This window comes from Cannabis sativa, chromosome 3, assembly GCF_029168945.1.
Source record: "Cannabis sativa cultivar Pink pepper isolate KNU-18-1 chromosome 3, ASM2916894v1, whole genome shotgun sequence".
NCBI lineage: Eukaryota > Viridiplantae > Streptophyta > Magnoliopsida > Rosales > Cannabaceae > Cannabis > Cannabis sativa.
In genome coordinates this window covers 44,744,208-44,760,716 of record NC_083603.1, presented here as the reverse complement: position 1 = coordinate 44,760,716, position 16,509 = coordinate 44,744,208, and the positions used below count along the sequence as shown (strand labels likewise).

General features: G+C 31.2%; 3 protein-coding genes across 4 annotated transcripts; 2 read left to right on the top strand and 1 right to left on the bottom strand.

Annotated features, from left to right (window-relative positions):
- Positions 1–1,538: 1,538 nt before the first annotated feature.
- On the top strand, positions 1,539–4,220 carry LOC115711683 (pentatricopeptide repeat-containing protein At4g31850, chloroplastic). Of its 2 annotated transcripts, none has more exons than XM_030640061.2 (2): positions 1,539–1,702; positions 1,999–4,220. In XM_030640061.2, the coding sequence occupies exon 2, from the start codon at positions 2,021–2,023 to the stop codon at positions 3,968–3,970; it is 1,950 nt and encodes a 649-aa protein (XP_030495921.2). In that variant the 5' UTR covers positions 1,539–1,702; positions 1,999–2,020; the 3' UTR covers positions 3,971–4,220. The 2 variants fall into 2 exon arrangements, with proteins under 2 accessions (XP_030495921.2, XP_030495920.2); XM_030640060.2 differs by having other exon boundaries at positions 1,565–1,702; positions 1,851–4,220.
- A 2,157-nt stretch (positions 4,221–6,377) lies between these two features.
- Positions 6,378–10,032, top strand: LOC115709086 (heat shock 70 kDa protein BIP1). Its single transcript, XM_030637119.2, has 5 exons — positions 6,378–6,758; positions 7,338–7,549; positions 7,643–8,365; positions 8,458–8,695; positions 9,360–10,032. The coding sequence occupies exons 1-5, from the start codon at positions 6,433–6,435 to the stop codon at positions 9,853–9,855; spliced, it is 1,995 nt and encodes a 664-aa protein (XP_030492979.2). The 5' UTR covers positions 6,378–6,432; the 3' UTR covers positions 9,856–10,032.
- An 820-nt stretch (positions 10,033–10,852) lies between these two features.
- LOC115711300 (uncharacterized) lies at positions 10,853–15,988 on the bottom strand. Its single transcript, XM_030639637.2, has 10 exons — positions 15,778–15,988; positions 14,569–14,782; positions 13,645–13,802; positions 13,404–13,549; positions 12,807–12,866; positions 12,627–12,719; positions 12,243–12,404; positions 12,020–12,126; positions 11,687–11,862; positions 10,853–11,581 (listed from the first exon to the last, which is right to left on the bottom strand). The coding sequence occupies exons 1-10, from the start codon at positions 15,884–15,886 to the stop codon at positions 11,325–11,327; spliced, it is 1,482 nt and encodes a 493-aa protein (XP_030495497.2). The 5' UTR covers positions 15,887–15,988; the 3' UTR covers positions 10,853–11,324.
- Between the last annotated feature and the right edge of the window lie 521 nt (positions 15,989–16,509).

The following is a 16,509-nucleotide window of genomic DNA, read 5'->3' as shown; positions in this document are numbered from 1 at the left end:
CGAACCACTCCCCAACAGCTTCAGCCAATCAATCCCCATTCCCACTTGCGAACAAAGAGTTTACCATCAGTCTTTTGTCCTGAATTCTTGGATTAAAGGAAGCTTCGTACTGATCCCAAGACAACCACGGAACCCAGGGAAAATTCCATATATTAACTGACAAGCCATTCCCCACTAAATAGCAGGCTTCATTACGGATGAATTCTCTAGTGCACATGATACCTTTCGCCCCAAAGGACATTGAATTTCGAGAAGGGGTAGATCAAAAAGTAAGGCCACGCTTAAAATGCTTATCATAAAAAATCTGCCACCACAGAGAGTTGGTCCCGAAGGCAAGTTTCTAACCAAGTTTAGAGACCAAGGCTATATTAAACTCTTCAAATTTCTTAAAGTTCAGCCTACCCCACTTCCTTAGCACACAAAGGGAATCCCAATTAATGAGGGCAAGAAAATGACTCTTATCTGCTGAACTTATCCACCAAAAACAGCAAGTCATTTTATCCAATTTCAGACAAATAGATCTTGGAACCAAAAAGTAGACATAGCATAAATTAGGTACTCTGATGCCGTTTATGACGGAGGAATGTCCATCCTAACACCAAACATAGTGTTAAGATGTCCAAGTTTGAGTTATTTAATAATTTGGGCTCATTTTAAGCATAAAAGTCAAATTTCCATTTCCTTATTATTCATGTGTGACATACTACTCATTAACATTTTCACATCAGATATAAAGAGCACATCGGTTTGAGTTATGTGATTTAAGTAACCGTTGGATACCAAAAATCCATCATTTTACTAAAATCTAACGGTGGATGGACCAAGTGCTATTTTCATAAGGCTAATTAGTAAATTTTTCCCTTGAATTATTGAGATTGTTAAATGTAAGGACTTTTGTCTAATTTCATTCAATTTTACTATCTCAGTGATTGTTTATGTACTAAACCATCCTCCCCAGACTTTGATATCTACCAAACCATGCCCCTCAAACTTTGATATGTACTAAATCATGCTCCTTGAACTTTCATCTATGTTAGAATTTTTTTACTATAATTAGACAAAAGTCCTTAAATTTAAGAAAATTTTATTTGCACCCCAAAAATTTATAAAAGCACTCCATTTTAATAATTTTAATTTAATATAAAATTATATCTTTAATTGTACTAAATTTTTTTTAACTTTTTTCTTCCAAATTATATTCTTAAAAAATATACCTATCAAATAAAATTAAATTATATTTTAAATATTATGACAAAAAAATTAAAGTAAAAAATTTTATGAAATTTTTTTAGAAAAAATAAAAAAATATATATACATGAGTTAGAAAAAATTATGAAAATGAAATCAAAATAAGTATTGAAATTAACATTAAATAATGTGAGGAATTTTTTTTTAAGAAAATATCAAGAGTAATTTTTAAAAATTATTTAAGTTTATATTTTTTTTAATTATGGGGTGTATTTATAATTTTATGGGGTGCAAACAAATGTCCCTTAAATTTAACAAGAAATTTTTAAATTACTAATTAGCTTTTTCATAAATAAATATGAAAATTCTAATTTATTGGAGACGATAAATCAAGTCGAAGCTCTCTCTCCCTCTCTTCCAGTACTAGCCAATAGCCATAACCAAGTGAAATGAAGTCCACCCGGCTAGCTTTGCGGTTCACCCCTCTTTCTTGATTCTCTCCTTAACTTTTTCAGTAAGTGGCTGACCCCCTAATATATACACTAAAGTCAGGAGCAATTTGACGAACATCATCAAGACCTGTCTTTAGTGTGTGAAAAATGCTATCTTTTGCTGATTTTTTTTGTTCACTTGCTAATTTCTTTTGATGGGTCCATTAATAGGTTCTTGTTCGAGTATGTACTGTATTAGTTTCAGCTATACTTGCATTTTTAAAGAGACTGTAACAGCTCTTTCGAGTCATAGAGAGTCTTTTAAAGGAAGACACTTTAGAAATTTGAAGGTTTGCTCATATGGGTACTTGGGAAACAGGTGGACATTGAAGAAAAAACCAATGGGTTTGTGTGGGTTTGTTATGAAAATCCCAAATGAAGGGGAGGAACTCACCAAGGAAAAGCACACAATCTTGACACCTTCAGAAGAGGTTACAAGGTTTCTTGAGTCTACAACTGACCCAAGTTCTGCTTTTTCATATTTTATGGTTGTTGCTGAGTTACCCCATGTTGTTCACACCACTGAAACGTGTAATTACATGCTTAAAGTCTTGATGACTCATAAGAGGGTGGTGGATATGGCTGCTGTTTTTGATTTCATGCAAAAGAAATTCATTCACCGGAATTTGAATACTTATCTAGCTATATTTCAAGGTCTTTACATAAGTGGTGGAATTAGACAAACACCAATTGCTCTTGAGAAGATGAGAAAGGCTGGGTTTATTTTGAATGCTTGTTCATATAATGGGTTGATCCATTTGCTTGTCCAGTCAGAATTTTGTAGGGAGGCTCTGGAGGTATACAATAGAATGGTCATGGAAGGGACGAAGCCAGCCCTGAAGACTGTTTCAACACTTATGGTAGCTTTTGGAAAGCGTGGGGATACTCAAACTGTAATGGGTTTGTTAGAAGAGATAGAACAGTTGGGATTGAGGCCTGATATTTATACATTTAACATATGCATTACAGCTCTTGGAAAGGCTGGAAAAACTGATGAAGCTTATGATGTATTCAAGAGAATGGAAGAAGAGGGATGTGATCCAAATGTTATTACTTATAATGTTCTCGTTGGTGCTCTTTGTAAAGCAGGTAAACTTGATAATGCCATGGCACTATTTGTAAAGATGAAAGGTAACAGCAGTCTCAAACCCAATCGTGTAACGTACATTACTTTGTTGGACAGGTTAAGTGATTGTGGAAAGTTGGAAACTTTGATAGAAATTTGTGATGAAATGAAAGCTGATGGTTATGCTCCTGATGTACGAACATTCAACATTCTTATTGGTGCTTTATGCAAAGCAGGCGATGTTGACAAAGCATTTGATACTCTGGATTTCATGAAGGAAAAAGGGGTCTCTCCAGTACTTAGTACTTACAACACCTTGATTGAGGGACTAATAAAAGCAAGTAGATTGGATGAGGCTCTAAAACTTTTGAGTGATATGAAATCCTTAGGTGTCATGCCTGACACAATCACATATAATACAGTCATTTCTGGTTTGGTGAAATCTATTAGTGTAGATAAGGCTATCGATTTCTATTACGAACATGAAGGTCGTGATTTCGCCCCTTCTCCTTGTACATACAGTCTGCTCATTGATGGCCTTTTCGTGTCGGGTAGACATGAAGAAGCAATGGTTTTCTTTGAGGAGATGGCTGTATATGGTTGCAAACCTAACTGTGAGGTTTATAGTATTCTTATAAATGGATTTAGCAAAATGGGAGATGTGGAAACTGTCTGTGAATTGTTTAAAAGAATGGTTAAAGAAGGAGTAATACCAGACTTGAAGTGTTACAGAATTGCTATGAATTGTCTATGCATTTCAGAGAAAATTGATGAGGCCCTGTATTACTTTGAGGAACTGAAGCAGAATAGTGCTATTAGACCTGATTCACATTGTTATAACCTTTTGATTAAGGCACTTGTAAAATCACAGAGGGTAGAAGAAGCTTTATCTCTCTACACTGAAATGAGGAGTAAAGGAATATTTCCTGATCTTTACACATACAATAAACTAATACTAAAGCTTGGGGTCACAGGAATGGTGGAGCAAGCAGTGAGTATGTATAATGAACTACAGCTTAAAGGTCTTGACCCCGATGTTTACACCTACAATGCTCTCATTCAAGCTTACAACATGTCAGGAAATCCAGACCATGCTAATGCAGTTTACAAGAAAATGATAGCTGCTGGCTGCGACCCGAATGAAGAAACATTTGCACAACTTCCTAATCAAACTTTGAAGGACTTCAATCCTTTGAAACAGAAAATTTCTCAGAAGTGTGTTTGAGGTATAAACCCTTGTGTTTTTATTAAGGGTGTGTTTGGAAAAACACAAGATTTGATGTAACTCGAGAATTACTTATTTGGTGTGTTTATCTAAGTAATTACACAATTGGAGATAATTGAAGAGTTTTATTTACACTCTTCAATTCTCATATTCTCATTAGCTATCAGAATTGAGTGTAATTTGTAATTTGTAATTTGTAATTTGTAAATTGTAGTTATGAAATATTAACAGTTTTAGATAATTTTAATCATTATACAATGTTATTTTCTAAGTAATTGCCAACTTGATTATGTAATTACTACTTTGATATCCGGACACACTTGCTATATTATAAAAAAAAGATGTAAAAAGAAAAAAAATTACTTATATTTATCTTACAAACTCTTAAATATATATGTATTTATTACGGATAATACTCATTTGAGAAGTATTTCATATATATGGAGTAGGTTTTAACGGTTACATTAAATATGTAACAAGGTTACATTTTTTTAGCTATTAAATTATTATTGAATGGTTGTGATTAATTTGAAAATTAAATAAAAATAACTAATAATTAACTTATAATCTAATAGTCACCTAATAATTTATTTTCTTATAAAACTTTAATGAAGATTAATTATATTTTAAAATTAAATTAATTATAATTATTAATTAATTTTTCATAATTTATTATTAAATAAGAATCTTTTAGTAATTTTTTTTGCCCATAAATTATTAAAAATTTATTATTAAATTATATGTGTATAATTTAAGATTGTACACATATAATTTCATAATTAAAATTTATTATACTTATAACTTTAATTTAAAATTATTACACTAAATTATTTTTTTTATTTAAATATTTAAAAAGTAAAATAGGTTGAATGTATTTTTTTAAAAAAAAAATGGCTAAACTCCTCTATTTTTTTTATAAGGAGTCATTTACTCAAAAAACCAAACCAGAAACAAAAAATAAAGTCAAGCTCCCCCAGAAAACGAAGCAACCTCAAACTCGAATAGAAAAACTCATACTTAGTTCTTCTAGTTATAAAAAAATAATTTAATATCATTTAAAAATAATTAATTATTTAAAAATTTATCATACAAGAAGAAAATTCTAATTTGTGTAAAAAGAAGTCTAATTTTTGTAAAAAATAAATAAAGTTTCATGGTAAATAGTATAATTTATTATAGTAGGAATTTATATAAGAAATTATTTATAATTATTAATTGCTAAAAGATGTCTTGATAAATATTCAATTAATTAATTTAAGAAAATAATTAATTATAATTAATCGATTTTAGAAAAAAGTTTTATTTATTGGTAACCTGCTAATATAGGTAAAAGAAAACTGTAACCGGTTACTAGGGGTGTGCATAAATTCATATAATCCAATAAGAACCGACCGATCCAATTACAACCGACTGCCAAACATTGGATATCCAATTGTGTTCGGATCGGATTAGATGTTATTTTTAAATATCCAATTAGATCGAATCGGATGGTGGATGAGGTGTCTAACAATCCAATATATCCAACATCTAATCGAACTAATTAGTATTTTTATTTAGTTTGGATGAGTAATTAGATTTTATATTGTTATACGTCAAATCTATATGTATATATGAAAATTAACATTAAAGTTTCTCTTTTTTTCTTGGATTGGATGGATCCAGTCCGATCCAATACATACTGGATTTAAAATATTTGATGAATCCAATCCGATCCAAAAAATACTAGATAAAATATTAGATAAACTCAAATTAAATAAATATATATATATATATGAAATACATTCAATGGATAGAATCGATCCAATCCAACATCTAATAGATGTTTGATCGATTGGATTACGAAATTAATTGAAAATCTAACATCCAATATATGATTGGATCGGATCTGGATAGGCCTAAAAATATTGGATGTGATCCAATGAATATCCCTACTGGTTACAATAAAAATATAACCATTAAATATATATTGATTGATGATTAATATTTATGAAACACATAAAAAAATTTAAAAATGATAGAATTTTTATATAGATATATATTATAGATTCGTCCTTTAATTTTTTTTATTATCATTTATTTTTTTAAAACTATTTTTTTTTATTATTATTTACATTATACCTATTTCAACACTAACTATTCGGTGGAAAAGAAAAAGTAAATCTTTTTAATGTTATTATATTCATCCTCTAATTTTATTTTATTCTTTGAACGATAGATAAATAATTAAAAATATTTTAAATTTAAACTAAATCTTTCTAAATATCAATGGTTTTTTTTTAAAAAAAAAAAAAAATAGATTTTTCTACGTAGAATTTAAAACAAATTTGTTAGTTATTTTAGAATTTTCTTTTAGATATTTATGCACAACATTACTATAAATACACCACTTCCCTCCCAATATATATCACTTCACTCTCATCGTTTCAAAACATTAAAAAAAAGAAACTCATATTCATCGATCAATGATGGCAGCGAAAAAACTGTTTTTGTGTTTAGTATTTTGTGTAGTGGCTTTGTTTGGGGTGGTGGCGTTGGCTGGTGGTTCTTCATCATCCAAATCGAAACCCAGTTCTGTAATAGGAATCGATCTTGGTACTACCTACTCTTGTGTGGGAGTGTTTAAAAACGACAACGTTGAGATCATAGCCAATGACCAAGGCAACAGAATCACCCCTTCTTGGGTGGCTTTCACAGATTCCGAGCGCCTCATTGGTGAAGCTGCAAAAAATCAAGCTCCTCTCAATGGACAAAGAACCGTTTTTGATGTCAAGCGCCTTATTGGCAGAAAGTAAGTTTTGTTTATTATTTATTACTATTATTTACTTAGTATCTTATGTTTTGTTTTCTTGAAAAACAAGTTCTGTAATCAAACTAACTATTTTAAATATCAAAACTTACAAAATAATTTCACTTAATTTACTCTAGCAATCATGATGATCGCACAGTGTAAATTTATAGTTGTTTTGCCATCATAATAATGATAGTTTATGATCGCATATTATAATTCATGATCGTTTCTGGACCATAGAACATTATTTTGCTAATTAAAATTTTTATAAAGTTATTTTACTAATAAAAATTTTAAATAATTTATAAATTTGATGTTGTACATATTTGGTAACTAAAATCAAATTTTATCAATTTAACAAACTACTCTAAGCTATGTGTAATTAAATATATAAATTTGAATTTAGATTTCATATAATTGAAGATAGTTGATCATAGTCATAAAATTTATCGATCATATTCGAAGCGTACTAAGATTACCAACTGCCGAGTACACACTTTTTTTATTATTATGTTTTTGTATTGAACAGAGTGATATATGAATTGAATTTTTACTTGTTTTTTTTTTTTCCTTAAACAGATTTGATGACCCAGAAGTAGAGAAAGATATCAAATTTTTACCTTATAAAGTAGTCAACAATGGTGGTAAACCATATATTGAAGTGAAAGTGAAAGGTGAAACAAAGGTGTTTAGTCCTGAGGAAATTAGCGCTATGGTGTTGGGAAAGATGAAAGAGACGGCAGAGCAATATTTGGGCAAGGAAATTACCCATGCTGTCATCACTGTTCCAGGTAATTATAAATTAGTTTAAGAGTATGTATGTATGTATGTATGTGTGTGCATATGGATTATTTAATCATATATGTGTTTGTGTATATGTGTAGCATATTTCAATGATGCTCAGAGACAAGCAACAAAGGATGCAGGCACCATAGCTGGGCTCAATGTGGCTAGAATAATCAACGAGCCCACTGCTGCAGCTTTTGCCTATGGTTTAGATAAGAAAGGAGGAGAAGAGAATATTTTGGTGTTTGATCTTGGTGGTGGTACTTTTGATGTCAGTATCTTGACCATTGATAATGGTGTCTTTGAAGTTTTGGCTACAAGTGGAGATACACATCTTGGTGGAGAAGATTTTGATCACAGAGTCATGGACTATTTCATCAAATTGATCAAGAAAAAGTATAACAAAGACATAAGTAACAACAGCAAAGCTCTTGGGAAACTTAGAAAAGAATGTGAAAGAGCTAAGAGAGCTTTGAGTAACCAGCACCAAGTGAGGCTTGAAATCGAATCCCTTTTCGATGGTATTGATTTCTCAGAGCCATTAACAAGGGCTAGATTTGAGGAACTTAATATGGATCTGTTTAAGAAGACAATGGGGCCAGTGAAAAAGGCTTTAAAAGATGCAGGCCTTAAGAAAACTGATATTCATGAGATTGTGCTTGTAGGAGGGAGTACTAGAATTCCTAAGGTTCAACAATTGTTGAAGGAATTCTTTGATGGGAAAGAACCAAACAAGGGTGTTAATCCTGATGAGGCTGTGGCCTATGGTGCTGCAGTTCAGGGTGCCATAATCAGTGGTGAAGGAGGAGATAAAACAAAAGGTAATTAAACTTTTCTTTTTGGGATTTTTGTTGTGAGTATTTTTATGCTAAGATATAATATTTATTTGTTGTTTGATGTTTGATGTTTTCAGATGTGGTTGTGATTGATGTTACTCCACTAAGTTTGGGAATTGAAACAGCTGGTGGGGTTATGACAAAATTGATTCCTAGGAACTCAGTTTTCCCTGCCAAAAAATCTCAAATATTCACAACTTACTCAGACAAACAGAGCACAGTTACCATCAGAGTATTTGAAGGTGAAAGATCCTTGGTAAAAGATTGTCATGAGCTTGGCAGATTTGATCTCTCTGGCATTCCACCTGCTCCAAGGTAACTAACTAAAAATAAAAATCAGTAACTTTTCTCTTCAAATTAGTAATATAAAGATTAGAATAAAATTAGTAATATGTTGCACATAAGACCTGCTGGTTTGCGCCTAGCGCCCACTCAATCTAGGCTCTCCCAAAAAAATATAATTTTAGTGATTTTAAAAATACTATCCTTGACCCAAAATCCAAAGGACCACAAAATACACCTATGTTGATATTTGGAGAAATAATTTAGGGCTTTTTACACTACGTACTGAAAGTTTCAACTTTTTTACTATTTTTACTGCGTGATGGAATTTTTTTAAAAAATATTGTATTTTTTTTCAAAAATACTGTGTATATTGTGTTAAGTTTCCACTGTTGTTTTTAGTTGTTCTGTTTTGTTGTTTTACGGTTCTTTTATAAAAAGACATTCATGTGACCGTAAAATTGTAAACTTTTATTCAAAATTCAGTATTTTTGTAAAAACTTTAAATAATTTTAAGGTCCGTGTTCAAATCATAGTAACCTCAACCCTAAATTTTGTTAAATATAAATCGATACGTAATTACACTAATTGATTTGGATGTTAATGTTGGTATTATAGTGGCAATGTGATCTATGTATTCATATAATCAAAGTCTTATAATGTTTTTTCTTTTTTTTTATTAATTTTCTTGTTGCAGAGGAGTCCCTCAAATTGAAGTAACTTTTGAGGTTGATGTGAATGGGATTTTACATGTTAAAGCTGAGGACAAAGCAGCAAAGAAGGTTGAATCCATAACCATTACAGATGAGAAAGGTCGTTTAAGCCAAGAAGATATAGAAAGGATGGTGAAGGAGGCTGAAGAATTTGCTGAAGAAGATAAGATGATGAAAGAAAAGATTGACTCCAGAAACAAACTTGAGACCTACGTTTACAACATGAAAAACACTGTTAATGACAATGACAAGCTTGGTGGTAAGATTAGTTCAGAGGATAAGGAAAAGATTGAGAATACTCTGAAAGAGGCTCTTGAATGGTTGGATGAGAATCAAAGTGCTGAGAAGGAAGAATATGATGTGAAGTTGAAAGAGGTTGAAGAGGTGTGTAATCCTGTTATAAGACAGGTTTATGAGAACACTAGTGGGAATTCTAATGAAGAAGAAGAAGAAGAAGACTCCTATAATGACGAGTTATAGTTAGATTATTTTAGTATCAAAAATGTCAATCTCATTCTTAGATTATTTTAGTATTTTTTATTTTTATAAACAATTTTTTTTCTTTTATAAATTAATCATAAATTTAGTATAGAATAACATAAGGTAAACAATATTTATCGATTGGTTTAATTCAACCATTATTAAGTGTTTAATCCCCAAAAAAACACAATTATATAATTTCTGCCATTTGACATTTAGTAGTACTGTAAATACGGATCAGACTTTTTGATATTGCACAAAACTGGCACGAGCACGACAAAGTATGAAAAAATGTAGGCTATGCTACAAATTGACATGACACAACAAAAAAAATATGTGCTTAAGCACAACAAGATACGAGAAGCACGAAAGTCACATCACTAAGCACGAATAGCTCAAAAAACGCACCACGCGACAAGCCTGAAAAACAAAGTTTAATAATAATAATAATAATAATAATAATAATAATAATAATAATAATAGATATGTATTTATTGATTATAATAAATTAAAATAATAATAAAATTTAAATATAATATTGAATATTATAGTTTCATAATTTAAACTATTAAAACATGTAAAACTAAAATTATATATCAATAAAGTTATAGTGATAAAAAATTATAAATATTCAAATTTTAATATTATTCATAATTTTTATATATAATTATTAATATAAATATAATTAAATCTATTAAAAAGTTATATAAATATAAATAAATCTATAAAATATATGTATAATTTAGCAATTATAAAATATATATATATATATATATATGAAAAAATAAAACATAAATTTGATATGAAAACTAATTAGTCTGTTTAAGAAATACGAGCAAAACATAAAAAATACGACCAAAACACGACACCAAAATACTAAATCTACGGACCCTTTAAAAATATGAGCATGGTATAACACGTCCTATATTTTGTTATAGTACGACACAAGACGATTTAACACGGCACACAAATTTACACCGCTATTCAGTCTCCCAAAGAGCTATTTGAATTTCCTTTACTTTGCATACATCGGCACTAGATTATATGATAAATACAACATCACGATTTTTTAAAAAAAATTATAGTTTCGATACAAATAATATATTAGATGAAGATTACAATAATTGGAAAAGGCTACTTAAGTGGGTTAGTTAAACAAAACACTAGAGAAAAAGAATTCTGGGACCAAGTCTAAAGATCAGCCTAAGCTACTGAACATAAGTTACACCGTAAGTTCCTAATGCTCAAAATGGGCCAAATTGGGGGAAAAGGACTAAATGGCCATCATTCTTAATCATATGCAATGCATACCATCAAGATCATGATGTAATTACAAAATGCAGCTACTACTTCTTCTCCATCCTAACTGAAATCCACCATTCAAACTCTTCTTAATTACTTGTGCTCCTCATCTCACATGCGCCATTTCTGACCGAAAAAAGTATCTGAAAACAGCCACTGCCTATTGCCTAAAACCAGTAAGACCTGCGTTGCTTCTCTTCAGATTTTCCACTGTTGGGTGTTACAGTGATTCTATCTGCATTTTGGTGAACCCAATTACCGAAACCGGGTGAAGAAACAAGTTCTTCCAAAGCTGCTTTTGTGTAGTCTTTGGTGAACTCTTCCCACCCCTGCTTCGAGAATTGTTTCCTCTCATTTGTATTATGGAAGCTAGAAGGGTACACCTCTGTATCCAATAGCTTACTGGGAGTTCTCCTGCCAAACCCTGAAGAAGAAAACACATATATATTAGTATCTAGTACTTATTAGGGTGGCATTTAAGTGGTTCCTTTCGTTATCAGAAAATTATATGAAAGAGAGAGAACCAAACCTTGGCCAGGACTGATTGATGATGCCATCGCAAACTTTCTGGATGAACGCCTAAGTAAGTTTGAATCATCATTGTTATGAATTGTGTACGTGTAGTCATCGAGAGAATCTTCAGATTCTGTGTAATCAGGCACGGGTGAAATACTGTGGCTCTTTTTAGCTGCTTTCAGTAATTTTCTGCAACAGCATTTCGGATGTCATTAGTTAAACAAACAAAAAGAAGCATAACATAGTAACAAATGATACTTAAATTGTTATAGTGTATATCTTAATGAATGTAATGAAGTGAATTTCAATAAGGAACCATAATTGAGTTAAGGAAACGAACACTTACCGGCAAACACGACGAATGAATCGCCATCGAAAAATTCTCCTTAACATGGAAGAGACCACTATTCCAGATACTAGAGCTACTGTTGCTAGTAAGGGATCTGCAGAACTCTGTGGATAGCGTATACTTGATCAATTTAATGGGTCACTTGTAACAAATAAATAATCCAGGAAAAATATGGTAATGTGAAAAACATCTGATAAAATTTATGATTAGTGATAAAAACCTGAAGGATCATAAGAGCAGCTAAGATTCGGATGGACCATGCGACCAATATTGCTGTACTCATATCAACAGATCCATCTTCTGTTAGGACAAGTTTGCGAACCACCCAAAAGCCCATCCATGCTCCAGCAAGAATAACAAAAGCCAGGAGAAATTTTACCAGCTGCCATAAGCAATCAATCAATAATCAAAAACTTAAATAAGCTCTGGACTGTAGTAGCTTCTCTAATACAATAAAAAAAATTGCAAAAGAATTTCTGAAATACAAAATATAGTTTTTTTAAAAAGTATGTAGTTTTCCCCCTATCTGAAATACAAACAAATAAATATATTGTTTATTTCATAGCAGAAAAGGTAATTACCAGAATCAAGAAAACTCACATACAGGATCATACAATTCTTGATCGATCCCAATCAGCTCCAGAGCTGAGCGCAAAGCTCCAGGTACAAAGAGCTTGAGAAAATATGCAAGACCAGCCTGATATAACACAAACCAGTAAGATTCAGTTTAATCGAACTCATGTAAATACTGTACAAATAAATTGATCTAAAAACAGATACTCACAATAGATGAGGGAAAAAATATTGCAAATTTCTTTCCACCAAACGGAACTAGCTTCATGCCCTGCCAATGCCAGAAAACATTGTGTCACAATAGTTGCAGAAGGAAACAATTATGCCAAATAAATTTTCCAGAACTAAATACTAATGTCAAAGTGAAAATATTGACGTATCAGCCTAAACTAAACTGATGGTCACATTATAAAATCAAATAATGAAATACAACAGCAAACTCATAGTACATACTGTGCTGTCTACTATAAGAATTTAATAGCGGTTAGGAGGAGACATTGTCCTCCATGAGATTTGCACTAAAACAAATTCTGGAAATTTATCCCAGGCCAGATTAATAATTCATAAGCATCACACCATCAACTACACAGATATCTAATCTTATATAGCAAATATAATGATTGCCGATGATATTCGCAATAATAGAAAATATAACATAATGATCTCTAAGGAAGAGCGAACCATAAATTGAAGTCCATTTATTTATTTATTTATTTTTGCATACTTTAAGAACAACAAATTCTAGAAACATAGCTCTCTACTGCTCAATGTCTAATAAGCAATATTAGAGGAGGCGCAGTTACATTACCTGGAAAAGAAACACCAATATTACAAGAATGACTCCAACTGCCATTGCGCTGCCATAGTAAAATACTAATGACGTGCTCAGAAAGGAAGCCACACTCATCATTAATATTCCAAATACCAGAAATATTATACGATGGAGATAAAACTCTGCAAAACAAAAAGATGGAGTAGGTGAACCAATTATTCATAATTAGATTTAAATCGAGAGTAATTTATGCAAACAATAAGCTGAAAAGAATTACCTTCTTCAATGGATACCTCAAAACTTTCCAGAGATGAGCTAGCTGTCCGTATATCTAGAAGTTTATGGTCAAATGGTGACATGGGTCGGGCCCAGGAACCCTTAGAAACTTTCTCCCAGTGGCCTTCAGGGCACATTCCTATTGCCAGAGATATATTCCTGCAGCAGATCAACAAAATCTTATAATGCATCCACATCACATGCTGTGCAATCTTTATCTTTTGATTAAGTATGTTGATGTGAAGTAGAAAGGGAAAATTTTACTTTCTCAGCTAAGAATTAAGGTAGCGTTTGGTTGGAAATAATGAAAACATAGTAATAGTAATAGAAATGGAATGGAATCAAATTTAAAATGCATTAAAAAAATTGATAAAAAAGTTATTGAAATTTTTTTCATCTTGCATTAGAATGGTCATTGCTTCCTTTATAAAATGGAATAGTTATTCCACCAAAATCATAGAAAAGTCATTCCATTGAAATGACATTCCAATACTATAAAATGCAACCAAACAAAAGAATGGAATAAAAACTGTTTCCTTTCCATTCTATTCCATTTCATTACCTCGCCACCTAAGATATGCAAGCACTTTATTGCATAAAAAAAAACATTCTGCCTCATACTGCGCTTAAAATTTCTATATGTTAAGTTTAAAAACATGTAGCAAGAAAAAATAATAAATTTTCAGAGTGCTTAGGAATTGCGAACATACTTCACAAAACCAAAAATATAGCACATAAACTAAACAGCCTTTAATTTTGGACAGGAAAGAAAGGTCAACATCTATCCGAGAAAAAAAAAACCATTACACTGCAAAGGAAAATTGTACACCACTTATTAACTATGCAAACCCTCAAAACCATCTTGATTTGAGCTACTCAAGTCATTCAGCTATCAAATTGAGAAAGTCAAAATATAGTGACTCACCTGTGGAAACAAACCTCTGCATTGGGGGCATGGACAGTTGAATTTCGTACTGATACCTTAACTGTCACAGAGTGTGCAAACTTCTTTAAATGTTTAACCCTTGACAATCCACGAATATGAATTCTTTCACAAACCACAGTTTTTCCAGGCTTTCCAGGAGTATTTTGCACCGGTAACCCACGAGATAATTGAAGGACAGAGGATGGCGCAACAACTGCAAGAAAATTCAAAGCAAATCAAGAGAGTCATTAGTTGAGAACACTTTTTTTTTGTAAGAGCAGGAATACTTTTTAGGTTGTGCATCTCTATATAATTGTTAGAAACATGAGTATGTTTAGTCGACTTCTGGAAACAGCACCAAAATCCAAAACACGCACATATTATGATCTCCAATGCTAATTTGGTAGGGTCAGCATTGCACTTTGCAGCACAACAATACGTTGATATAATACAACAAGACACGGTTGATCATGGAAATCAATACCACATCACCTATTCCAGATTTCCTATCATATTTTGGTTGTAACGCATGAATTGCCAAATAACCTGTTAGTAACTGGTACTACTTTACTTTGTCATTTAAGAGCCTCATTTTAAAAAATCCCACTGCTCCTAATCACAACTGAAGAATAACCCTGCAAGATTAGTAAAGGCTGTGGCGAAAAATCCCCATATCCCATCTTAAACTAGCTAAAACAGTCTAATATAGAATCTCATAATGTCAAAGAGACACATAAATATATAAGATCTAAAACTGTAAACTAAATTAAATATTAAAATACGCATGACATACAAAGCATGAAAAATACAGTTTCATGCAATCTCCCTTCGAGTTCGAATTGAATAAATTCCAGACTCTAAATCAACAACAACAGGTAATAAGAAACCAAAGAAATTCAAAACATAATTCTAACGTGTACCATGTTTAAAAATTTGATTACAGAATGAAAAGAAAAAGATTTCCCATAAATTTGGTCCCATTCTTCCAAACAAACCACATAACACCACGCCTCTAAATTCGAAACTCTATTAAAAGCTTAGTTACTCGGTTATACATTTACACAGCCAGAAACAAATAATTCATACGAGAAAAGGGAAGACGCCAATGATTCATTTCGAAATCAAAATGAAAACCCTAGAGCTACGGAAGTTGAGCAAATACGATGAAGATTTAACTAAAGTAATGTTAAAAAGAAAGAAAGAAAGTACCTAAAGAACGGTCGGTGGTGGTTGGTTCAGAGAATGATGAAGACGAAGGGAAGAGCAGAAGAATTAAGGCAGACATTAAAATGAGCTTCAGATGAGGAGGGGAACCCATTGTTGGTTTCTGGGTTTTGGGTTTCAAATTCTCTAACAGTCTCAGGCCGAAAGATATATATTGAAGAAAGGCGCGCGTAGAAAATACGGGACCTAACTCGGGAAACAATTATAATGGTTTTTTTTCTTTTAAAAAGAATTATAATGGTTTTCTTAATGAATAAGTATTTTTATCTTCATTTCAAAAAAAAAAAAAAAAAAAAAAAAAAAATCGTATTTTTAATTTTTTACCTTCTTATCTTAGCCTAAAAAAAAAAAATTGCTCTTCAAAATGGGTGAGACATGATAACAGGACTCTCCTAAAATAAAGGGATTTTTACAAAAATATTAGATTTTGAAAAAAAAAGTTTATAATTTTACTGTCACACAAAATTTTTTTACAAAAATATTGTCTTTCTATAAAACAACTAAACAAACAATTAAAACAACAGTAGAATAACTAAAAAATAACCGTGGAACAACCGTGAAAATTTAATATAATACACAATATAAAACTTACACTGTATTTTGAAAAAAAATACAGTATTTTTGAAAAAAAAATTCGTCCCACAATAAAAAAGTTAAAAATTTTAGTATGTGTGTAAAAATCCCTAAAATAAATACGTTTGGATTTAGATGAATTTG